Source organism: Alosa pseudoharengus, unplaced genomic scaffold (genome assembly GCF_046254945.1).
Source record: "Alosa pseudoharengus isolate Yale_2024_CS ecotype anadromous, Long Island Sound unplaced genomic scaffold, YU_APseudo_1.1 YU_APseudo_1.1_scf_7, whole genome shotgun sequence".
In the NCBI taxonomy this organism is placed as follows: Eukaryota; Metazoa; Chordata; class Actinopteri; order Clupeiformes; family Clupeidae; genus Alosa; species Alosa pseudoharengus.
In genome coordinates this window covers 39,871,917-39,897,420 of record NW_027468859.1, presented here as the reverse complement: position 1 = coordinate 39,897,420, position 25,504 = coordinate 39,871,917, and the positions used below count along the sequence as shown (strand labels likewise).

General features: G+C 40.8%; 2 protein-coding genes across 2 annotated transcripts in view; one reads left to right on the top strand and one right to left on the bottom strand.

The window, feature by feature from the left end:
* The window catches only part of rngtt (RNA guanylyltransferase and 5'-phosphatase), an 89,494-nt gene extending 70,699 nt beyond the window's left edge, over positions 1 to 18,795 (bottom strand). The window contains exons 1-8 of the mRNA XM_076271849.1: positions 18,402 to 18,795; positions 16,109 to 16,218; positions 15,906 to 16,009; positions 7,817 to 7,905; positions 3,908 to 3,983; positions 2,057 to 2,306; positions 1,260 to 1,369; positions 717 to 818 (exon numbers count right to left, since the gene is read on the bottom strand). Of these exons, the coding sequence (XP_076127964.1) occupies positions 717 to 818; positions 1,260 to 1,369; positions 2,057 to 2,306; positions 3,908 to 3,983; positions 7,817 to 7,905; positions 15,906 to 16,009; positions 16,109 to 16,218; positions 18,402 to 18,465 (905 nt within the window). The 5' untranslated portion in view covers positions 18,466 to 18,795. The remainder of the gene's footprint in view (positions 1 to 716; positions 819 to 1,259; positions 1,370 to 2,056; positions 2,307 to 3,907; positions 3,984 to 7,816; positions 7,906 to 15,905; positions 16,010 to 16,108; positions 16,219 to 18,401) is intronic.
* A 635-nt stretch (positions 18,796 to 19,430) lies between these two features.
* Positions 19,431 to 22,459, top strand: pnrc1 (proline-rich nuclear receptor coactivator 1). Its single transcript, XM_076272445.1, has 2 exons — positions 19,431 to 20,152; positions 21,040 to 22,459. Exons 1-2 carry the CDS (start codon positions 19,781 to 19,783, stop codon positions 21,496 to 21,498), a joined length of 831 nt encoding a protein of 276 aa, XP_076128560.1. The 5' UTR covers positions 19,431 to 19,780; the 3' UTR covers positions 21,499 to 22,459.
* The last annotated feature ends 3,045 nt before the right edge of the window (positions 22,460 to 25,504 follow it).

Genomic DNA, 25,504 nt, shown 5'->3' with positions numbered 1-25,504 from the left:
AACCAACTCAACACAAAAAGTGGTGACATTATTCCAAGGGCTGGAAGGCAGTGCAAATGTACTCCTGAGAGACATAATATTCTTGAACATAAAATGGCTTACCCAAAAAACAGACATATGCATGCATATTTTGTCAAACAATGACATTGATAAACATTTTGCACTTACAAGACCACAACAAATATTCTACAAATATACAAACGCACAAACAGAATTTGAACCAATATATTTGAGAACAGTCAAACCACAAGCCTGTGGTAAAGGGGGGTAAAATGGAGACATAAGCTGACACATGGAGCAACACAGACGAAGACTGAGGTGCAACTGGGCACCAACTTGATAACCACCTACTACTATCTAACAGACAAACAGTTATATCTGTATAATGTCAACCTTAAAGGTTAATTCCTTTCTATATATTTAACTCAATAACTAAATCTGTGATATAATGGTGGTATTTTATTTTTTGCATCTAATATCACAACAGCACAGTGCATTTCATTTTACTTTCTTAAAAAAAGAGAGAGGAAATGTGGAAAGAGTAGATGCTGAAGGGGATGAACAGCTATCCTCCCTTGTCTGGAATGTCAGACAACACTCGACATGGAGGAGCTCTGCACCACAACCTAATACAGTGTGAGGACCTGAATGGCTTATCAGAGCTGATAAAACTGCAGATGTGAGTACATCCAGATAGCAGCCATGCATAGACTTACCGTGTTCCATCAGCCTTCCAGCTGACTTTATAGGCATTGTGTTTGAGCAGATGAAGGTTTCGTTCGTCCATGGAGACGGGCTGGGCTCCTGGAAAACCAGATCTTTGAAGAGGCACACACACACACACACACACGAGAAAATGATAAAACGAAATAAATAATAAAATAATAATTTAATGGGGGCAAACAACTATGACGAGGAAATAGTAAGGAGTTATTGTGTTGCGGTTCTTGTGGCTTCTCTCGTCACAAATGCTTTGTCAGCCTGAAGCTACAACAAACTATTACTGCTGTTTTACCATCACCTCTGAGTCTAAATTTGAATGAGTCATATGATGAGTAAGTTTGGTGTTCTATTATGAATTGCTCTCTATCCACACACACTTTTTTGAAGCATTAGAATGCAGTGGAGGATGCCTGTGCAGCATTTTCTTTTTTTTTTCTGCCAGTAGCACCTGGTGGGTTGTACCCTGAGTGAAGCTGAATGAGTCATGCATTTTCTCTCTCAGACACAAATATTCATACTCTAGAGTAAAAACGTACCTGTCCCACTCTGCGTACTCTTGACATTTTCTCTGTATTTCCCCCAGCTTTGGCTGCTCAGTGACTTGCACGACCCCTTTCACGGACACCCCTTCCAAGAAAACGGCACCCTTAAAACACATTGTACAGGGGAGATGAGAAAAACGTGTGATAAACTACCTCCCACATCATAACAAAGTACCAGCTGCTTCCCCTGCGCTCTAACTTCTCACAGGAAATGCAGGCCAGCAGGAGGCCAAGAGGAGTAAGGAGAGACTCCAAAACGACTCCAGATAACAGCACTACTTTCATCACCCTAAATACCTTTTTCATGCCTTAATACTTTTTACTATCTGTATGATGACTATGCCTTGGCAATAGTCAAGTGTAATTCAATTAAAGTTTGGGTTGCATTATTTACCCACTCAATTTTCCACACAGTGTTGAATACCTCCCCTTTAAACATGGTGTTGGCATCAAATTCAAAAAAGTTAAAAGTTCCAACGTTTGACATGTTGTCCATGTTCTAGTTTATATTTTCAGCATCCCAACGATTTTGGAAATAGGATTGTACTTTCTTGAAGAGAAAGGTGTTGCCATGTTGCATATTTCTGCAAAGCTTCGAGCAATTCAAGGAGCGATTTAGGAGTTGTTATTATAGTAACTAGAAAGAACCAAAAACCAACCCACCTTAAAGTGGAATTATATTGGTCTTATATATTGATATACAAAATGCATTATTTCCAACTTCGTAAAGCCATTTTTGTTTGAAAGCACGCATGGAAAAATCCTCACACACATATAAAACTTGCGCTTACCAGTTTTAACCTTTCCTTCTTCTTTTTCCCCGAGGATGCTGCTGAGGAGCTTGGGCCAGAGTCCTGGCCAATCACATTGCCATCATCATCCACATCTCCATTGTCATCATCAAAGCACCAATCAGGGAGCTCAGGGGCTGGGGGTGCGTCCTCTACCTCACCATAGCGACGAAAGAGCTCCTTGAGATAGTCCGCTTTGTAGATGCCAGGGGGTCTGGATAGGCCGAAAGCAGCAACAGCCGCTTCAACACTGTAATGTTCACAAAAGCAGCACTCAGACACGTATGTCATCCATTCTCACCAATTATTGATAGAGCTTAGGAGACGGCATTGCTATTAACCTCCATCAGTTACAGACAATGCAACTATGAATGAATCATCAACAGTCAGTGCAGCACAGGAAGTATGTTATCCCCGCACATCTCTTTTCATTGATGCCCTTCACACTGCTGCTTTACAAACACTTCAGAGACAGAGGCTGGCCTAGTACAACACACTTCGAGGACAGATGAGGACCATGTCTTTCTGGACACATTATGGAAGTGAGGGCACACATAGCACACGTGTTTTGAACATTTCTACCAGAGCGTAAAGCAAAAAACCTGTAAAGCAACAAACCTATTCTGTTTAATGACAGAAGGTCGTGTTGGCTGTAGGGATGTGCAATATGTTGTATATCATCTACGATAATATCTTAATTACAGTTTTAACAATGTATGAGCTGATATTATCGAGCAGCGTTTCTTAAACTATGGCTAGTCTGCGACGAGGAAACTGCCGGCTCGAAATACAGGGCATACTTGCTAGGGGTGTAAATATGAATCGATTCGTATCGATGCATCGATTATACAGCCGGCGATTCAATGCATCGATTCGTCCGCAAGAGTATCGATTTATTTTGCCGCCTGTTTGTTTGCCTATCTATTTTCAGCATCAGCTCCGACCTTTCTTTTTCTGTCTATGGCTCCGATGTAAGCGCACTACCTACTCCTAAGCTGCGGGTGGGTTTTTTTTTTTTATATGCAAAGACATGAGGCTGTATAACGAAGGCTTTAGATACCTGCTCCTACATTCTGAACTTTTGTTGATTTATTTGAAACTTCATAGATATCATGTAAAAATATTGAGTATTGAATCGTATCGAATCGTATCGTGGGGAATTCTGAAGTATCGAACATAATCGAATCATTGGCTTAAGAAATCGATATTGTATCGAATCGTCATGAAGACTCCGATTTACACCCCTAATACTTGCATTGGTGGTGAAGTGCTTTCCTAATTTCTTTTACTTGAATGCTTCAGTTTGCAGTACATTGAAATCTGTTTTTCTTAAATATGTTGTCTCCATTAATATCATTAACAAGGAACAATGAATATCCTATTAGCATGAGTGAATACTAGCATTATATGACACTTGTACATTTTTTTTTTTTAAGGATGCAAAATATCCCCTAATTATAACAAAATCCCATAGAGATGTTTTTTTCAATATCGCACAGCCCTATTTGGCTGCACTTACTCATATGTTAATTTATATATTACCTATGACAGGAAAAGACAACACAAACAACCTCACACTAGCCCTCATGACATTACACATTCAGACGTCCCAAGTGAAGGTCAGGGCCATCACGATGATGGCAGGCAGCTGATGAAAATGGTTATGGCATTTGGCAGAAGCTTTCTTCCAAAGCGACTTACAGTATATGAACACTACATCAGTTAAAAATAATAGAAAATACAGAAATATAAAATAATATAGAAAATCCAATAAAGAGCTACAAAACCCTCTTTACAAAGCACCAGTGGATGCACTAGAAATGTACAAAAGCCGGTCACAAGAATACATACCTCCAATCCATCTTTTCCACCAGGTATGCACAGATGAGAAAACCTGTTCGGTTGAAGCCATGTGTGCAGTGAACACCTGTGCGGGGACATCAATGAGACATCAGTTCAGTTCAGAGGAACGGAGTTCCATATAATCCACTGTTTCATCGTGTGCACATGCATTCAGGTATTCTCCCTAGGTCTTCAGTTATTGGTAGGCATAAGTAGTGGTTCTGCAAAATCAATAGCAATCCCTTCCAGCCTAGCAAAATGTGATACAGGTCTTCTTTGAAACACAAAGGGTTCGAGCACATTGATTATGTGTGATGGTGTGTGTGTGTTCTCTATGCCTCATGCATAAGCGCTCCATCAGACCGGTCTCCCCGAGGGTGACTTGGGAACCTCTAGCTGTGTCCGTGTGACAAAGACAGAGGTGCTAGGGGCTAGGGGACACAGCACATCCATATAAATATCAACTCTCCATACTGAAACGGGAAATACAAGTAGGGAAACCAGAACAATCTCAGTTCTTCTGATAAATTATCATGGCATTGGAAGTGAATAGCACAATGCACTACATTTGTTTCATGTTTAGAGGTTTAGGACAAGGTCCTTCACCAAATTCTTTCTTTGAGTATATGGCTGGGTGCAGGTTTTCAGTAATCCTGACGTAGATGTTAACAAAAGAATTGAATTGATATATCTACTGGCCGAGCAGCTTTAAAAACGGCTTCTTCATAACCCTGTCTGAACAATTAGCTAGGAGGGACCGTGTCAGTTCAGAATCAAGCAGGCTGCTATGAGCCCTCAGACAGGTACTCTGTCCCCAGTGTGCCCATTTCACAGCACCACACTGATGAGACAACAGATAATGATCAAAGGGGTGGCATCAGTAATGAAATTCATATGTTCTCCCTGAGGTGATGGCAATTGAATTTACTGCATGGTGCTGCACAGAAACACAATTTTCCCGAAGGCTCATCCTGAGCTCCAGTCAGAGCAGCAGAGCGCCACCTGCTGTTCAGAGATTTACAGACGGCAATCACCAACACAAAAACAGCCCCCACCAAAGGGCTAGCAATAAGTAATGGCACTGCAACATCGACAAAGTCTCATTCAAATGACCTCTGCAAACAAATGGGGCTCGGTCAACATTGACGGTCCCATTCACGTGACCTCTGCAAACCTGGGCATGTCTGCATTTCGGTACTGCATTTAATGCTTTGTAGCACCACTCTTTGTCAGATGAACGCACTTCAATATTCTCCTGTGTGTGAGAACTGTGTAGAGGTGGCAAATACAGAGAAGTGAAACTGACACCACCACTTTTCACATAATTTCTCAAGAACATCCAGGATCATAGGTCATACTTTGGGCAATGTTCCTTCTATCCCCACAGGATGTTTTGCGTAACTGTGTAGCTAGATCCAATGACAACCCAGTATTCGTTTCTAGGCAGAGGCAGGCAGATCTTGATTTTAAATTCTAGCTCTGATATTAGTCTGATAAAAATTCCAGGATGGATGCCATTTTAAGGCCACAGCTATAGAAGGTTTTACAAGATTTCCAAGAAAATCTATGACATGAACTATGAGATCCTTAATGAGTTGGCATGGAATGATCTTAGTCTTCACAGCGGCATCAGCTATAAGCAATACAGCAACATAGGCAGGAATAAGCTAAATGTGTACAGGCAGGTAATTACAGCACTTGGAGTTGTCCTTCAAAAGCATGAAACGCAAATGAATTACAGATGACAAAGGCATGTTGTGTTTACTAGGAAAGATCCAAGTTGGTGTTCTGGCTCCCCCTAGTGCCAAAAAGGATATGCACAGAGAGCTGCTAAATGTATTGCCATCTTTTTATGATAGGATGTGGCTGATCTTTCAGTCAATCCTGGAATAGGACGGGTTTAGGAAATGTACTGCACAGTGAATTCCATAAAACACAGGACTTGCACTGTCAGTGTATATTTACACTGACTTAATAGAGTAAATGTGTCTGTAATAGACTAAATACAATTATACTCAGTTTATCACCATTTTGGTTACAAATGAAGGTATACACTTGTTATACCTAGGCACGTCATAATGTTATGGCTGATCAGTGTATTAGAATACAACCAGAAGATAGAATAAATAAAAACAATTCTAAAAAGTGTACTTCTGGTTCTGATTCTATTCTTAGGCATTCATTCGATTTGTTGTTTTTGCAGTGTTATAATGACCCATCTCGAGACAAGGAAGCTGGTGATGAAGCCGGTGGGTTCTGGTTCTGACCACACAGTCTATAGTTCTGACACATTGGGATCACAAGTGGGAAGAAGACAATAAAGTACCGAAGTGGGACGTTCCGTTTCCTTGCTGGCAGTTTCACTGGATCTAAACAAATTTTCGAAATCCCAATGGATATTTCACACCTTATCAAAGCCTGGCGGCTGTTAAGAGTGACGTTTTTTGCCTAAAAAGCTCAAATGCTAAAATAAAACTCTGTAGTCATGAATTTGATCGTGTTGGTATAAATATATGTACTATATAATTCCTACAGTGTTAGATGTATATACTAACATCACAGAAACATTGTAAAATTATTTAAATAGATTATACCACTATGGCCACATCTATGGTTAGATTGATTTGTTTAGATCCAGTGAAATTGCTACCTTGCCACGTCATGGCTTCAGTACTCTATTGGAGACCTTGTTGAGAAAGCTACAGCTGGAAGGTTTATATTCAAGATTACTATTTTACTATACCTTGTTTAGGCAAACTGAGACTGCATTCAATGTTCATACAATGAAGAGACATTTGTACAATGAAAGGGTCACTGGAGATGTACAGTACATTTCAGGTGACCCCTCCTCATTGGACCTTGCCGAAATGCTGTTGACACACTGCAGGGTAATTTTTTTGGTGAGCCATGGTACTAGGTGAAGTCAACAGCTGATTTTGAGACCCCCATCACAGCTGGATCTACCAGCAACTTCTGGTGAGCTAGGCATGCCAGGCAGTGCCCAGGGTGGAGAATGACAGCTCGTCACCAGCTTCCTCCTTGCGTGACTGGTCATTATAACACTGCTTAAACCATATACGGTGTAAATAAGTGTGTTCTGGTTATATTTTATTTAAGAGTGAGAAATAAATATTTCTGGTCCTTATGGCATTGCTAAAGTACTACATTTTCACAACAACACACTTTGTCATAGAAAAACTACAACGCTAAAATACTTTCTGGTTGAAATCTCCCCTGACACAAGCTTCTGCCAAACCTATAACTCATTATACATCCAATTCCCCTGCTTCATTTTAGGGAAGTCAAGTGTACAATGCAGGTTTATCTGGACAGAAGTCAGTATAATAAGCTAGCCAACTCATTTGAATACTTCTCAAAGAAGGCCTAGATTAGGACCCCCCCCCCCCCGGATATATATTACAAATGGCAAAAGTGGCCTATTTCATTATAAAGACAAAAAATGTTCTCTCTTCTCTGAAGATTCATGGCATTATCACTGTAGTGGATTGTTTTGACAATTACCTGCGCTTGCAGAGCTCTACAGATGGTCTAGTGTTACCTAGTTGGACTGTTCAATATCACCATGCCACAGTCCAATGTCATCTGCAGTTGGACTGTTCAAGAACACCATGCTGCTGGGTGTTGTTCAGAGCCGAGTCACCATTGCTCAAGGACTATGTGAAGCACTTTGAGTAGCCTATGTGCTGGAATGTGCTATATAAATACATTTCCCTTTCTTTACTTTTTTATCAATCATTTTTCAATTTTACAATTATTCATAATTGTTTGATTAACTTGAGGATCACTGAACAAGCCTATTTACTTCTCTTACTGTATATGCTAACTTGCTAAGCTACCCACGGGGTGATGCAAACATGCAAAAGGAGGAACATGGGATGAGGTGAAAGCCATTCTTACCAATCAGTTCTGTGGGATTTCTCTCCATGAAGTGCTCACAACACCGGATAAACAGCCCTGTGACCTCAGCTGTGGGGCACTCACCATGGCTATGTGGAGGAGAGAGAAGAAGACAAGGTATCACCTTTAAAAAACGTGGGTCAAAGCACAGCCTTCTGTTTCAACTTTTTATACAGTTACATAAAATGTACAAATAATGGGTCATTTGTGGCAAAAGATTTCAGGAGGGTAGCCAAATCCCTACCATCGAAGCTTAAATAAATGACAGGGGATGGGAATATACAAAGATTATTTTTATATTTTTTTCTTTATTCTCCATGATCCCTTCTTTTTAAAAACACCAATTTGACTTTGTCTTATGCAAATCTTTCTTTTTTACTTTCCACCCTGAACATGGGCAAAATGCACCATTGAGGTCAGTATGTTTTATATAGAGTTACCACAGGTTACTCTATACAACCACAGGTGGCACTGTGGTAACTCTATATAAAACATATTAATTGATATTGAACAAGTCTTTTTGGGGTCCTAAAAGAGCTAACGGTTATCTAACAGTTATCTAGAAGGAACTTCCTCAAGATCTCAGAAGTTTGCCAATCGGTTGTGTAGCTTATTTCGGAAATGTCATTAAACCCAACAGTAGACCTAAATAAACTAAATACCATAGCCTTGGTAGGTTAGCAATACAGACTTGAGAGGTGCAAGTCAGCAAATGAACTTAACATTAACCTAATGTCATCTGTTGCTGTGAGGCACACAGCTGCAGGTTAAAAGCTGCATGCGTGTGTGAGGAGAGAAGACACATAGGCTACAGGAAGCACCGACTGTCATTCTTAAAAGTATATCGATACTAACAAAATTAGTGACGTTTCTAATTTCAGGGATAGTTTTGTAGTATTGATGCACCATGCAAAAGAGGACAAACGCTTAGTTCGTGGAGAGACAGCAGATGCGAGGAAATGCGCTCACCCTTATGACGTTAGGTGCACCAGTATGACCCAGGAAAAATTGGTCGCACTCTAGAGCCCTGGGGCCTGTACTACGAAGGGAGCTTAACCTACCCAGATGTAACCCAGGGTTACTTTGTTAAACCGGGGTTGACAAAACCTGGTTATCTTAAGTGGTGTTAATCGGTACTACGACGCTGATTATGAAGTTGATTTGTTGAGCCGGGGTTAACCTCATTGGAGTTTGTGCGCGTTCACATAAAAGGGGCGGGTTGCAGCGCAAATCACCACTTTCAGTGATGACGCGTTCACCTTATTTTACGGATGAGGAATGCACAATTATTATGACAAGTTATGAGGAATTAAAACCCACTCTACGACAAAAATCAAATACGTCGGCAGTGAACAAAGCATGGCAAGGCTGTTGGCAACGTATTGCAGATCCTAAATGCCTAAAAGTAAAGTTTTATTTCCACATGTTCTTCAAATACGGAGGATTAATAGCTTGCGGAATGTATTTAATGAGTTGAAATTCAATTGCTTATTTTGAGTTCATAGAAATGCCTACAGATGCAACACAATTTAGAAGTGGGCATATAGATTACAGTAATAAGGATAATTGAATGTTTAAGTAGCCCCATTGACTGATTGACTGATTTTTAGTGTATGCCTAATCACTGAACATTTCAGATGCAACACCATTGCCAAACGCACATGGCAGCTGGTGAAAATGAAACACAAACACATTATTCAGAATAGCGGTTTATATAGTCATAGCTTGCATTAATATTTCTTAATTATGAAAACATGTAGGCCTATGCTTATAGCCTTCACTTGGCCTCTGTTTTACAGCTAACAAGAAAAAGGTGTCTTTGAACACTACTGTAAGGCACCAGAGTGTTTTACAGTAGCAGAGGAGTTGGTCATCGCAAATAATAGTGGAAGGCCGATTATAGAGGGGGTTGAGGGAGGCATTCGGTCGGATTCTGGTGCTGTGGAAATGTGTAGCCTTTATGTGCAGGGTACAGTAATATGACATTCAATTTAATACGTTTGTTAAAATGGTGATTTTAATTTATTAGGCCTACTATATGTCCGATTTATTCTTGCTCAGATGTTCAGCATACTGTAGGCCTATGTCCGATTTATTTTCGGACATACAGTAGGCTATTCTTGCTCAGATGTTCAGCATCACCGATGGAATACATGAATGTCCACGTACGGGCATTGCTATGAGACGTCTTCCTTGATCATCTGACAAAGATAACGAATTCCCTCGGCTGAAAATCTATATCTTCATAGAGAATATCGTCCGGGTAGGCTATATATATTTTCTGGCGGTCTCTAAAACCCCTCGCCCTGCGAAGAGAGTCTCTCACGATTTGCGCTCCAATGTCGTATGGATCATCCAGGTGCGCCGACATGTCTCGGGAGAAATTGTTAGTGGAGGGGCGGGACTTATAAAGGGTGTGGTTAACGGAAACCTCGGGTTAACCAAGAACATAACCTGCTCGGAGCAGGTTTGAGATGCAGCGTAAATTGCCATGGCAGCATACCTCGGTTAAAACCTATCCACCTTTCGTAGTACGGGTTAATCGGGAAGTTACGCCACACGTGATCAAGTTACTCTCGAAGTTACCCAGATAAGCCAGAAACCCCGCTTCGTAGTACAGGCCCCTGCACATTCTTCCGACTCCAATGTGTTTGCAGGCTTTGTTACTATCGTTAACTGCCTCCATTGTGCTTAAATGACAGGCTCAAGTCAAGGGCAGAATGCGCACAAGCTGAAAATCGTGTAGCTAGGGTTAAGGGGGGGTTGCGCCATAGACTAAAGACTCTGTACCACATTTAACAATTATTTATCAAAATAACAGTTGCAATGTGCAATTTTAACAAACACCATATAATATAACATATAACACTATACAAATATTTACAAATATTTGTGTTAAAAAGTGATAAACAACTGAAAACAAGAACAGTGAATTAATGTGTGCAATTTTAACAAACACTAGGCTATACAGACTATACAACACTGAAGTGCAAAAGAAAGTCCAAAACAACAAGGGCCCTTTGGTAATTGCACTCTTTTACAAGAGTGGACCATTTATGTTTATTTTCATGCCGGCTGTCAGACTGTTGCCCTGCAGCCTGTTCCGCAAGTCTGTCTTGATCTACTGTATACACGGAGAGTTAATGAAGTTTAGATTATTTTATACTTTTGTGTAAGATTTACCATTTTGATTAGAATGTTTGGCGAACGATGATAGATAGCCTGATGACAGCCAGCAGATGCTGCTGTTCGGACGTATCACATGATTCGGAGGCATATCCTACCCGTAAATCCTCAAATTATGGCAGGGCCTTTTCCCCTGGACAATTCCAACGCTGGACTATTTGAACTTTCTGACACTAAATTAGGATTAATGCATTACCATACCGGATATGTAATCATCCCACCTCTTGTAACTTTCACCTCAGGTGGCTTTAAACACCATGTCCTATTCTCTACACCTGACTATCATATGCATTTGTCATGTATACAGACCAGTGTTTCCTCTATGTTGATTTGGTAGTGGCGGCCCGCCACGGTTTAATTTTCTTCCCCCACGGTATCAGAAATGGGACAGACGCACAATAGTCGCAGTTGCCTTTTAAATGATCCTGCCGACATTATGCACCCCCCGTTGGCAGCCGTTAACATTGCAATTTAACAACAAGCAGAACTATTCAGAGGTTTGGGGCTGTCCAGTTTACCTCCACATAGTGTGTGGATGTGCTTATTGTCCAAACGTTTGCTTTCTTCTGAGTCACTATTAAACAGCACCTCCACCAAAAACGTCACCGCGGTGGGTCCGTTTTAATAAGACAACGTTCAACTTGTCAGTTCTGACAGCTCACGTCCTGATATCAAACATCTGGAAACATTAAAACGATAAGTGAGTCACTAATATAATACAAATTGGAAATAGTCTATAGATGTAGTAATAGATGTAATGATGTTAAAATAAATAGTTGTGTTGTATGACACGGAAAAGTTTTTTTTTTTTATAATTTGGGCTACACAGACGCACAAAGGCCGCACGACCTAAACGTTTGTTACCCTTGTTGCTAAATGTGAAAATTAGCAAAAAGAAGTGCAACCATTTTTTTAAATGTCTAACGAATTAGGCTACAGAATGCTTAGCCTAGGCCAGGGGTGGGCAAACTGCGGCCCGCTGAGCATTTTCATCCGGCCCGCCAAGCATTTCATTTGGTTATCAGGCTGCTCGCTATTTTTTTCCTGCGATAGAGACGACTACTGCAAACTGCTTTTCACTCTCATTAGAGAACGTTTGCAATGTCAATGTCAAAACATCATGTTAAATCGAGATAACATCATGTTAAACTAAGTTAACTCCTTTGCAGCAGATCTAACGTGAACATTATGTGATCCATTTAATTGGGAAAGCGTCTGCACTCACGAGAGGGAGAGAGAGCCGCAGGTTCCAGCTGGCTTGTCATTGTTGATAATTCATATATCCTTCTTATAAGAAACTTTTAAAATGAAATCATGAAGGCAACAGTATAGTTCCCACTACTGACCATTTAAAAACTGTGAGAGGGCCCAGCCGTAGGTACAGCACTAGCCATAGCGGAGCAGGCAGAAGATCATTGAGAAATAAACGTGAATTAAAGCGACAGTGCACAATTTATACATTTGTTAAACAGCATAAAATTAGCAGTATTTTTAAGCAATTCATATTTTAAAAGAAATACTTTTCATACTAAATTATAGGCTATAAAAAAATATTTTTTTATGTATGTGTCGTGTGTCGTGGGGGGGGGGGGGGGTTGTTGTGGGGCCTGCCCCCACTGCTTAAAAAAATCCTAGAGGAAACACTGCAGACTGTCCTGTATTTGACCCTAGGCAGATGGGTCAGGCCCTTGAGTCATGGATCTGCTCGAGGTTTCTTCCTATATGTATCTCCAATTCTAGTCGCCCCTGTTACCCATGGGTCTTTTCTTTTTTCTCTGATTGTCTACACTCTGTAAGGCGCCATGATACATGCGTAATGTTTTGGCGCTCTATAAGCACAATTAAATTGAAATTAAAATTGGATGATAATTGCCAGTAGCCTGTGGCTATCAGTCCACGATCACTAAAAGACATTGTTTCGATTTAACTCAATGAAAATATATTATTTTATATTGTTGGTTGGTTTAATACTGTTGCCAATGAAAAGTCGTCCTAATGGTCTCAACACGTCGCTCTCAAGCTACCAGTCGCTTGCCTTCTGAGCTTTCCAGAGGCTGAAGCCACTTCATTTGAACACAATTGTGGCCACAAGGCATTCCAGCCTAGCCTGGGCGCCAGCCGCACTTAGTCCCGCCCACAACATTTGAGGTCGGGAAGTTCAGTCAGGCATTGCTCCGTTGTGGAGCAACTATGCTCGCGCCATATCTGGCGGACCAATCAAATCGGGCTTTACGATGATGGACAGGTGAGCAACACGCCATCACGTCATCTGAGCTTGCTTAGGTTGATTATGTTTGCAACAAAAACGCTGCGGCTAGAAGGAGACAGATGGCTTCTAAAACCCTATAGAGCTGGCAAGTTTTTTTGCCATGAATGTCAACATATGTTGTCTGTGAATTTTTAATATACATTTTCGTGTAAAGAATGCTACAATTTAGCAGGTAGAAGTTTGATGCGGTTAAACTTTGTGTGAGAGCACTTTGTGGACTACAGCTTTCCCCTAGACGACAGCTAACTAGTTTCCCATAACAACCATCAATTGGTCGAGATGAAGAGGGTTATTAAGATCGACTTTGAACATAGTGAACCATACAACTTTACAATTACACTGTATCATAGTGTTAATGTGTTGAGTGAAGCTAGACATGTTTCGAATATTTTTGTTACCATGTGTGTTTATTCCTGCCGTTACAAAAACTAGCATATCAGCTAATGTTAGCGATTAGCTCACGTCACATAGGCGACATGTAGTCTTTTTCGTTATGTCTTTTCCACAACTGCTAGCCGAATAATCACATAATATACTGTCAAACTCGTAACATGAAAAATTATATTAAAAATTCACAGACAACATATGTTCATATTCATGGCACAATTCAAACAGGACCAGAAAATAATTATTTTCTTACATTCACTTGCATTGACGATTTTTCAATCTAGAGGTCCACTGGGGGTTTAGCGGATGGGCGGGACTTACCAGCTCTATATGGAAAATGCATATTATTTCAATGAGGTTTTATCACTGAAAACGATTATTTCTGAAAACTTTAGCCAAAGCTGAGATGTGGGAAAACAATGTTAAGGCATTTGTGGAGAAGAAGGATGGTTTGTGTGTTCTTCCTACATCTCACGGTAAGTTATTTTGTTGCTCTGATTGGTTAGGTCTATCCAATTGAGTGCAGAGGCATTCCCCCCTGTGTCGGTTGAAACACGCCCTATAATTAGGTCCCAATGGAGCAATATCAGACTCATATTCTGACTAGAATTGAGCATGGCTACGTCAGGCTAATTCCAGCCTACTAATTTAATAAAATAAAAAAGTAGGCTAAATCATGCATAATTAAAAAAATAACTAAATTTAGGCTACCATAGGCCTATAGGCCTATAGGTGGCACTCTTCCCTCTGGCCAAAAATGATCGATCCCAATGCCCCAGTGCTGTGACGGGGACACTGCACTGTAGGAGATGCCGTCCTTCGGATGAGACGTTAAACCGAGGTCCTGACTCACCGTGGTCATTAAAGATCCCATGGCACTTATCGTAAAGAGTAGGGGGTTACCCGGTGTCCTGGCTAAATTCCCAATCTCGCTCATTCAATCTGGCCCCCTAATCATCCCCCACTGTAATTGGCTCATTCACTCCCTCACTCTCCACCTCAAGCTGGTGTGTGGTGAGCGTTCTGGCGCATAATGGCTGCCGTGCATCACCCAGGTGGGTGCTACACATTGGTGGTGGTTACTAGTGAGGACCCCTTACCCCCCCCTCCCCCCTCATTGTAAAGCGACCTTGGGTATCTTGAAAGGCGCTATATAAATCGAAGTTATTATTATTATTATCATTGCCTATATGCAATAAGGTTTCAATTACACCCCAGCGCATGTTCAATGAATGATTTAAAGCGACTGTCTGTCTCGCAATAAACACAGCGGGTAGAATTCCCGACATTCTTTTAACTACATGAAACTTATTAGTGAACCATCAAATACCCCCCAGATGTCAGTGCTTATCAGTCCCAACATTTAGCAATATAATCAAACAGTCCAAAAATCGTATGCTTTTGATAGCCTACTGCTGGTATGCCACTCCAAACGAAACGCATGCCTCAAAATAAAACGTAGAAATAAAGACCTTCCTCAATTAAGCCTGCCCCAAAAAGCCCTGTGCTTTGTGCAGCCTAAGTAAATAATAGAACCCGGTCATAATTTGAGGATTTATGGCATTTAAAAATGGTAAAAACTTCCAATTCATGGCACGTTTTTCATTTTTATTTTTTTTAATGCGTTCTGCAGAGAAGGGAGACTGGCGTTGGTCACGGTTTGAAATGAAAGGGAGAAAACAGTAGCCTAGAGTAACACGGCGGACATCACTCATATAATGTAGGCCCAGCTATATTTTTTTTTTTTTGCTAGTTAAGGGGACAGGCGTGTGTTGCTAAGGTGGCCACCTTAACTGCAAAGTGCTGCGGGAAACCCTGGATGTCACTTAAGTTCATATGCGAGTCAAGGCAGGTTACCCAATACTTTTTTGCAATATAGTGTAGTTTGCTCTTAGGTTGATGCATCAATACAGATCGATGGATTTTTATACCCCTAAAACTGGGCCTCCGATGGCCTTGTGGCAAGCAATCCCACTTCTGACACTTTAGACTGAGGCTGAGCTATTGTGAGGCTGCTAAAACTATGTACTCCACAGTGTCAGAGTGTCTTTACTTTGGTTGAGCATGTGCTCTGACTGCCATACCAACAAGCCTGGCTCTTTGCCATTGTGGTGAAGCTGCAGGTTTGGTTCCCTGTAAACCAAGGTAAAAATAACATACTTTTTCTTGCCACTGTAGATCTGATTTAAACCTAATATTTGGGGAAAAAACACTCCACACAGTTTACACATTGTCCTGTTGGCTTACCCTCTGCATTGCAGTTTGAAATATTTGATTCCCTCTTTTTCAATGTCATTGCGGTCATAAAACCGAGTGGTGTTGGTCAGGTCGATGAGCAATCCCATTTTGACCTGAAATGAAAAGTGAAAAGTACCTTATAATTTTAACTGATAAGACAAACCTAGGAGTTATTGCATAATAAAATAAATTGTAGGAAACAGAAAAAATACCTTTAGACTCTTCAGATAGTTAGACAACATGCTTGGGTGAAATCTGTTTTCTTCAGGGACTTGATCATCATATCTAGGACCCAACATCGTTTTCAGGGGAAGGAATTTCCCTTAAAAATAAATGACTTGCATTAAACAAAATCACACCATGATCTTAATGCAATCTGGGATAGAGAACCTTTTGATATTGAGTTTAAGTTTGTATAAATGCTAATTACTATCAATAAATAAATTAGGAGTAACTTCACACACTGATCACACAGCATCAGAGGGGCATTCCATCAACCTCGCTAATGAAGGTGGCGCTTAACAGCAACAGCCTGGCTTGAACTAGCGTAGACTTTCACTTGGGGCTGAAGCCATTCCATTAACTCAAGTTAGCTGCATCTTGCCCTCGTTCATTCAAACGAAGCTTAGGTCAGTTTCATGTCTGCTTGTGCACGGTAAGTAGACCAAAACAGTAGATTTACCGAAAGGATATATGTCGTAAAACTAAGGGGAAACTAGATTATTTCTGTTCGATTTACAAGCGCCATCTACAGGATTTTAATTGAAAGTCATAAAATTGGAGAAAAATGAAAGCATACATTTAAACAACAATGATATTGGTTTGAAATCAAATGGGAGTTTGATTGTTTTTACTCAAAACAAGGCAATGAATAAATAGCATAACCACAAAACAACTTTAGCAGGCTACTCAAAATAATAATGCACTCCGTTTGCAAACTGCCAAAAAAAATCTCACCGAAAAAGAAGGGTTCACTGGCCTGTTCTTCTTCAGTGAGTTTTTTTTGGCTGTTTGCAAACGGAGTGCATTGCCACCACCATCTGCTGGACTTGTAGGTGTAATGGCAAGTGTGCCCTTTAGCCTCGTTCTGGCCGCCAGTTGAATTGCTATAACCATACTACCTCTGTTGCCAAAACAGATCATTAAGGCATGCTTTATTGGACATATATCTGATATCTTGGAGTCTTGTGCAATTATCCATCTGGGGGCTTGGTAGAAATAAAACTTTACTAATAAAACTTGTTTTGTACAATCATGTTGTTATTGTGGGCATCAATATGGGCCATTTATGGGGGCACTTATATTGGTTATGTTTATTCATAAAGGTCATAACTGCATTAAGTCAATATGCTTTATTACCTTACAAGCACTGTCTAGCTTTACATGGATGATGCCTACTTACAGAAGTCCTTCAGATACACAAGATGGATGGGTTATTGTGGGGTATGGTCATATAGAATCTGTTTATTCAAAAGGTAATGGTTACAAATGCAATTAAGTAGTACTTTACAAGAACATATGTGCTCAATGGATAAAATATGTTCACCAGCACTCACCAAAACACACCACTCCACACGTGTGTTTGATGCCAGACAGGCTCATATCATGCTGTTCTATATGCATATGCCTATGAATTTACTTTTCGACCAAATCTGCTGTTATGTTCTATTCCCTAAGAATATTAGGCTAACTTGGCCAGACTCCATCTTAGAATGTAACCAGGTTTGTTCTGTGGCATACATTCCCATAGTTACCAAGCTGGGATTCACGTAAACCACACTAATGGGACGGACCTCTCACTAAAATTAGCGAGATTTACCGAAATAAGCCAGGTTTAGCATTTTGCGAGGTTGATGGAATACCCCTCTGGTGTCAGATGTCATTTCCTATGTGCAGCCGCGTCAGTCACAGAGAGCTAGCATCTAAAGATGGGCTCTAACAACATCCATCCTCTAATCAAGAAGTAGTCTAATGATACTTGTAACTTATGGCCTACGCGCCAAATTCGCACTGAAAACCAGACATCAATGTTGTTTTGACCATGTAAATAGTTTATGGGCTTGTTTGATGATCAAAGGCGAGTTGGACATTTGGAAGTTAACTTAACTAACAATGACAGTAACTTGCAGTTCGCTGGCAACTTATCTAAAGTTAGGCCAACGTTAGTCACTCCAGTACCTACCAGTAACTTCTGCTACCGTTAAGCTTGCTTGCCACTAGCTTACTAAGATTACTTGGTTAATAGCTAACGTTAGCCAGCTTGGTATGACTGAACATGGCATTGAAATTAGACACATACAAATAAAGGCTCTAGTTGACGTAACTAACGTTGATCTCAGCAAGTAAAAGAAGCAAAAGCAGCGACATGCTTAGCTGTTATGTCAACTACCAATAACAACTTATATTAAATTAACGTTAGCTCTGCTAAGTAGTAGCTTGCTGGCTAACGAGTTGTGTTGTTAACGTTAACGTAATAGTTAACATTGGTTTGTAGCGTTAAGTTACCTGCTATAGGCTGTCCTCTTCTTGGACAATTCCGCCATCGCGGAGGTGGCCCTGTATGTGACATATCGGTGGTCTTCTGAGGTCCAACAGGCAGAAGCTCACATTAAAGCAAACCTCCAAAGGTGGGCTAGCAGCATCAGTGTGATGCTCCACTGGAGAGGGTACTACAGCGCAGGCTGTAGCTCTCCTGTGGTCCGCTGTCTGGGCCTCTAATTCTTTAGTCAAATAAATAACAGATTTGTAAACGTTACTATTTTCCTACGTATTCGATGCAGAGTATTATCGTTCCAGTTTGTTTTTCAGCTCTGTTAACCCTAAGCCTCTGTAATAAGGCCGGTTTGCCTGCGTTCTTAACTCGCCATCTGCGATGTCTAGCAATACCAATGAACTACAATGCAACTCACCATATTAATCCCATAGTGCAACGCGCTGTTTTTTAACTGACTGCAGTAATATGCAACTGCCACTAGGGAAACCCGCATAAAAGGTCATGTACCTAGGTTTTGGACCAAAGGCAGTGGTAGGTTTTGTATATAAGTAACTAGAAATAGCCGTGCAACGTTACCCTCAAATGTATGCATACAAATGGGCGTGCAAAATCATTGTAAATGTGTTTGACAGCAGTGATTGTGGCACCACTGTAACCTGCGCTGTCTGTTTGACTGCACTGATGGGCTTGAACTCAGGCTGGTGGATGAAGCAGTTCTTGATTAAATAATGATTAAGTTTGAAGTTTCTGATATTAATGTAATTAGTGAAGGGTGAGTCCAGCTGGCCTTTCTCAAATACAATCAATAGCATTGTTTTCACACTACAACTATGCAAGAAGAAACCCCTGTATGGTTGGCCTACTAGGCTGCAAGTGGAGTGATTGCTGATTCAACAGCGGGACTACATTCATACCTCGGACCCTATCGTTAAATTAGCACTAGGAAACCGGGTTTCACCTCATGTGTTGTGACTGTAAACAGTTTCGCCTCTTTGACATGGGGGCGTGTCTGTTCTACTACGAGGCGAGTTCTAGGATTTCTAAGCACCAGGAACTGCCGCCGCCGCAAGCGCCATTTTCAGACTCTAGCACGAATCTGCGCCATCTCGAAAAGTTTGAGAAAGGGGACGTTTATCCCTGACATAGTGGATACTCTGCTGGGTTATTTCATCAACAACAGAAACTGATCATTTAAAGGGAATTTAAAGAGGGGCTTTGGAATAACGTTAGCGAATGAAGTTGCTAGCTAGCCGTACTGTCGCTAGCTTACTTTGCTAATATTAGCAATATTTATGTAGCCAACGTAACGTATCGCTATCACCGCAAGTGACCAAGTGTTTACATTTTCATTGGAGGCTGTGGATGTGTGTCGACGGGTGATATCGTAGTCATGCTTGGTGAATCACTTAATCATCACACTGAGTCAAATTTAGACAACGTAGAGAATAATAACTCCACAACTGTAACTTCACATTCTACAGGGGCGAACATCAACAAAACAAGACATGCTCTGTTCAAAAAAGGTAGCCGAAGAGTGCGCTCGACTGCTTCGAACTACCAAAACAGCATCCAACGATCCCAACAACAGAACCAGAAACATGGACTTCTTAGAATTAACAACCCAGTGCGTCGTGCAGACATAAACAACAACGCAGTAATGCGGCCAAAATCTCCTGTGCAGCTGAATGCAGAAGCAGCGACGAACAAATCTCAAGCGGCTGTGTTGAGTACCCATCTGCTCAAAGTGGGGTCAAAAAAGGAGGTAGGTATCTCTGCTTGGTTTACTTGAGATATCCTGCTCTGACTACTTAAGCTGTGGCATGTTAACGTTACATCTAAGATGTTAGCTTATGCATTTGCATTTGTTTTGTAGACGTATGAACATTCTTTGACATTAGGCCTACCTGCTTAGATTAATCAGGTTTGTCAATTACACCTAGAGCAACTTACAAGTCTAGTAGGTCAACCTCCTTGACTACATGGACTACATCTGCGAGTGCATTTGACCGGCATAAAATCGGCACGTCTCAGAGTCAGACTGACCGATCGCCGGTCATGGCCGATCACGTGAAAATCGGCCAATTCCGGTCACCAGCCGATCAATCTCTAGATATCTTGTTATAGCAATTAGTATAATAGTTCAGTTATGACAATAATAAAATACAATGAGTGATACATGGACAGTTTAGCCATTACAATTTATCAACCAGTTACAATATATCCTGGCATAAACATTAATTCCTCTTGGTGTCTCCAGTCTGCAAATATACCATGCATACGCCACCTCAACAATGTCTCCAGATATGTCTTTCAGAGATATATTTTGTTAAATAAAATTTTTGTATAGAAAAGTGCTTAGCACGACTTTTGCGTATGCATGCACTCTCGGCCCAATAGGTGACACTGCCACAAAAATGTAAAATGCCATACTTCTTCACATACTATGCACTCCAAGAATAATCTATAGTCAGGACACAAGCCAAAAGCAAGTTTAAATACCACCTGTGTGGTAGTTAATTACCCTTAACTGGTTTGGCCTTATTAGAGAGTCATGGATAACTCTGCATTAAAGAAGTTGAAATATTTCAAAGTAAAAAAGGAATCTGATGTGTGTGATTTCACTCATGTGATGCCTGTATTTATCATCAGCTGCTGAAATCCAAAACAGGACGACCAGAGCGTTCATCTCAGCTAGGAAATCAGACCATCTACTGCCCCAGTAAATGTGAACCGACACCACCGAATGTTAGTAACCGGGGCCAGAGGAGCAGATGTAGTGCTGCTGGGAAAACATCTGTGAAGAAGTCTGACAACAGTTGTCACCAGAGGCCTCAGTCCAGCTGTAAAGAGGTTAAAAAACCGTTCAGCATTGCTGATAATATCAGCCTTGTCAATTTATGCCAGTCTGAGTTTGTCCCAGAAGACAGCTTAAAAGATGGAGAGAAAGTGTATGCAGGTGCGAAGTTCAGTGAGCCTCCATCACCCAGTGTTCTTCCCAAGCCACCGAGTCATTGGGTCGGTGAGAATACACCTCCGTGTGCCGGTGATGGCAGAGAGCAAATGACTTCTCATTTAAAATCTCTGCTTAAGGTTCCTGATAAGCCATGATAGTTACATCAGGCATCAGGCTGTTTTAAAAAATTATGCCCAGTCCTCTAGTGCTCCGATGATTCTTTTTTCCACAGGAAAATTGCTTTTGAAGAATGCAGGAGAGATGGCTTGTTGCAACAGAAAATATTGAATTACTGGACTTCTGATTCATTGTCTTACAGTTGTGATGAAATAATTGTCAGAAAATTTCTAACAAAATTTGTACATTTGTGTATTATAATACATGTAATATATGTGTATATTTTCATGTTTTAACAGAGTGAACTCTAGTTTTGTTACTGAAGCTTGAAAATGATGTATATTGCAATCAGGTGTACTGTACTCTCAAAGTGTTAAAAAACACATTGCATGTAAGATGTCTTAAGGGGTCCTGTAAGTTGTGAGAAAAGTGGATGACATGACATAGTAGGGTGTTGTTAACCCATTGTTGTGACGTGATGTGTGCTGACCATGGTTGAGTGAAAAGTGGCCAGTTTAAGTGGGACAGTCTGGAAAGCTCATACAATTGACTGATTGAACATGAAAATGGATGCAAGGTTGGCAGTTGGATCCACTCTGAATTGAGAAGTCCTACGTGCAGGAGTTATTACAGCGTACAACTGATGCAGAAGACGACATCTTCAAAATCAGGTCTCTTTTCGCAAGCACTGACATGTCTCATCTTATAACAACAATTACTTTATGGCCAGTAGCACTATTTCCCTTCTGTGTTTTTGTTGATATGAATCAAAATTATCTGATTTATTTGCACCAAACTGACAATTTATCAACTAGTAACATTTTATCCTGGCAATGCATTTTTTCACTGAGGTAACTTAAGGCAATGGTGTGTTAAGTAATACAACATATTTTGGTGCAACAAATCCAGTTGAATAGACAACATACTTAATTTGGCATGTGAAACAAACATTTTATTTATTTTTACAAATGAATACAATAAAACAATTGGCTTCCCCCAGCTTGGTGTGAACGATGATTTTGTTGTAAACTGTTTTTCAAAGCATGGCGACAGCTAGACTATGGTTGAATGCCTGTTGTAATACTAGGGACTTATTTTCTGCTGATATTTTAATTCATTTTGGCCAATTGCTGATACTGGTGTAAACTGGTGTATCTTTTTATTTCCTTTAAGGGCCTCTCCTGTAATTTAATTGACATATTACTCTTATTGTTATGGCCTAGTTGTTGCAGATACAGGCATACAAGTTTAATGCTAATTCATTATACCCTAAATGTATAGGAACGGGTATCACTTGGGCGCCAACCTCTCGGTGCTCACAGACCAGAGAATCAGTAGCAGACCCTGGGCCACTTCACATGACTGAACCCAGGGAAGGACCTGAGCACACAAACTAACTAACTTGATGACTAATTTGATGATTTGCACCTATTTACTGACCGTAAATGAATACTTAAAGAATGTAGACACATATAGGCCTACACTAGTTATGGTGTAGGCGACCATTAAATGTGTTGTTTAAGCAGTGTTGTAATGGCCAGTAACAAGACCAACAGATACCCTGTCTCTGCTGAATTACTGAAGCTGAGCAGGTGTGGGCTTGGATGGGAGACTTGGGGAAACTAGTTGCTACTAGAAAGGGTGTTGGCAGGTGACTAGTAGATGGCAATCTAACTTTTGGCCAAAATAAATCCCCAGTGTAGGCTAGATGCATCCTTCAAATGAGACTTTAAATTGAGGTATCACAATGTACAAGATCCCATGGAAGGATTCATTAGCCACTTGCCCCCTGGGCACAGATGTTACAGTAACTCAGCTAAGCTAGCTAGCTAGCTAAGAGGAACATTTGGAAAAACTAAATGTACCGCATAGCAGTACAAAAAATTACAACCACAAAAATAAATCATGCTGGTCAATTTGTCTCCATCTCCTACTCCATCCCCTACTGCAACTACTTTTGTGTATGTAAATGAGTGTGTGCATGTGTGTGTTTGCTTTTGTGTAGCCTATGTATGCTTCTCTGTGTGTGTTCGCTTGTGAGGTGTGTGTGTGTGGGGGGGGGGGGTAATGGTGTGTGTGTCTCTGGTGTTTGTGCGCGCTTGTGTGTGTGCATATGTAACGGTGTTAATAAAGTGCTCCATATAGTTAACCCTTAGAACCCTAAGCTGTTTTTAGGGCATTTTCACTACCTTTATTCATAAGAATTTATTATGACCGCCGCGCAGCGAAGCGGCGGTCATATAGGTTTAGTCTGAATTTTTTTTAAAAAAAAATTTCGCATGCCCAAATTTCCGTCAATGAGTCCCGGGACACTGAAAGACCGGGGTACACGAAACTTGGTGGGCATGTAACCCCACATGGATAGCATGGAACCATCGTTTTTCGTTTTGATCTGTAGCCCCCCCGCTGGACTGGACCCCCCGAAAGAAGGGTAGGGCAGACACAGTTTTCTGTGAATATCTCGAAAACCGTAGGGTTTAGGAGGACCAATTTTTTTTTTTATGTTGATCTCAAGGGGCCATGTCAACCCATTCCATAACCACTCATTTTATGTATAGCGCCACCTAGTTAAACACAAAAAAGTAAAAATGAGGTGTTGTAATCACAGGTATCTGTGACCTAACATAGTCAAAACTGCACGAAATTGGAAGTGTATGATCATTATGACACCCTCTGTATGCACGCCAAATTTTGTGGAATTCCGTTCATGGGGGGCCACACAATAAATTAATTTATGTTACTATACACCAACTGGCCTGTAGGTGGCCGGATACAGTTTTCTGTGAATATCTCGAGAACCGTAGGGCCTAGGAGGTCCACCTTTTTTATGTATGTTGGTCTTAAGGGGGCATGTCAACCCATCCCATTACCACTTATTTCATGTATAGCGCCACCTAGTTAAAAATTAAAAAGCAAAAAATTAGGTGTTTTCATCACAATATCTCTGGCTGACAAGGTCAAAACTGCACGAAATTAAAAGTGTAGGATCATTATGACACCCTCCGAATGCCTGCCAAGTTTTGTGTACTTTCGTTCATGGGGGGCCTTACAATAAAATAATTTATGTGTTCATTTAATGACGTACACCAACAAGGATTCCCGGGACACTGAAAGACCGGGGTACACGAAACTTGGTGGGCATGTAACCCCACATGGATAGCATGGAACCATCGTTTTTCGTTTTGATCTGTAGCCCCCCCGCTGGACTGGACCCCCCGAAAGGAGGGTAGGGCAGACACAGTTTTCTGTGAATATCTTGAGAACTGTAGGGACTAGAATGACCATTTTTTTCTGTATGTTTGCCTCCAGGGGTCATGTTAACTCATTTCATGTGCACACATGTGCACAAACAGATACACACACACACACACATACATTCACAGTAATCATACGTATGGCATACTCACACAGTAGACATATGTACGCTTGCATGCACAGGCACATACACAGGCACACACACAAGCACGCACACACACACACACACACACACACACACATAACATAAACATGTACATGCACACATGCACACAATTCAAGAATTTCTCAGAATTATGAACAGGCAAGATGGAGGTGGGGTTGTATAAAATGAATTTTACATGTGAAATCTATGAACTAATCATGTTTTGGTATTTGTTGCCTAGCAGATACCAGTGAGAATTGAGTGTGGATAATGCAATTTAGTGAGACAGTTAGAATCATATAGGAAATATATGGAATATATAGAAAAAATGTGCTGGACTGGGCGGCGGTCATATTTTGTACCGCTCTGCGGTACATCTAGTTCTGGTCATTGGTCTGGTCATATTCTGGTGCCACACACCAGAGTCAGAGTCTAGGCTATCCAGATCTGCTCATGTATTAGTACTAGCATTGATTTTATTTTGATTTTTAAAGAATTAAAATATAAAAATCATATTATAAAAATTCTTATATTTTGACCTGTATCTCACCACAGCAAGCTCATAGCTCTACATGTATTTCATGTGTGTGTAGGGCAGACTGTCCTGAAACGGGCAATATAATTGGAGGGATACTCTGGGGCTG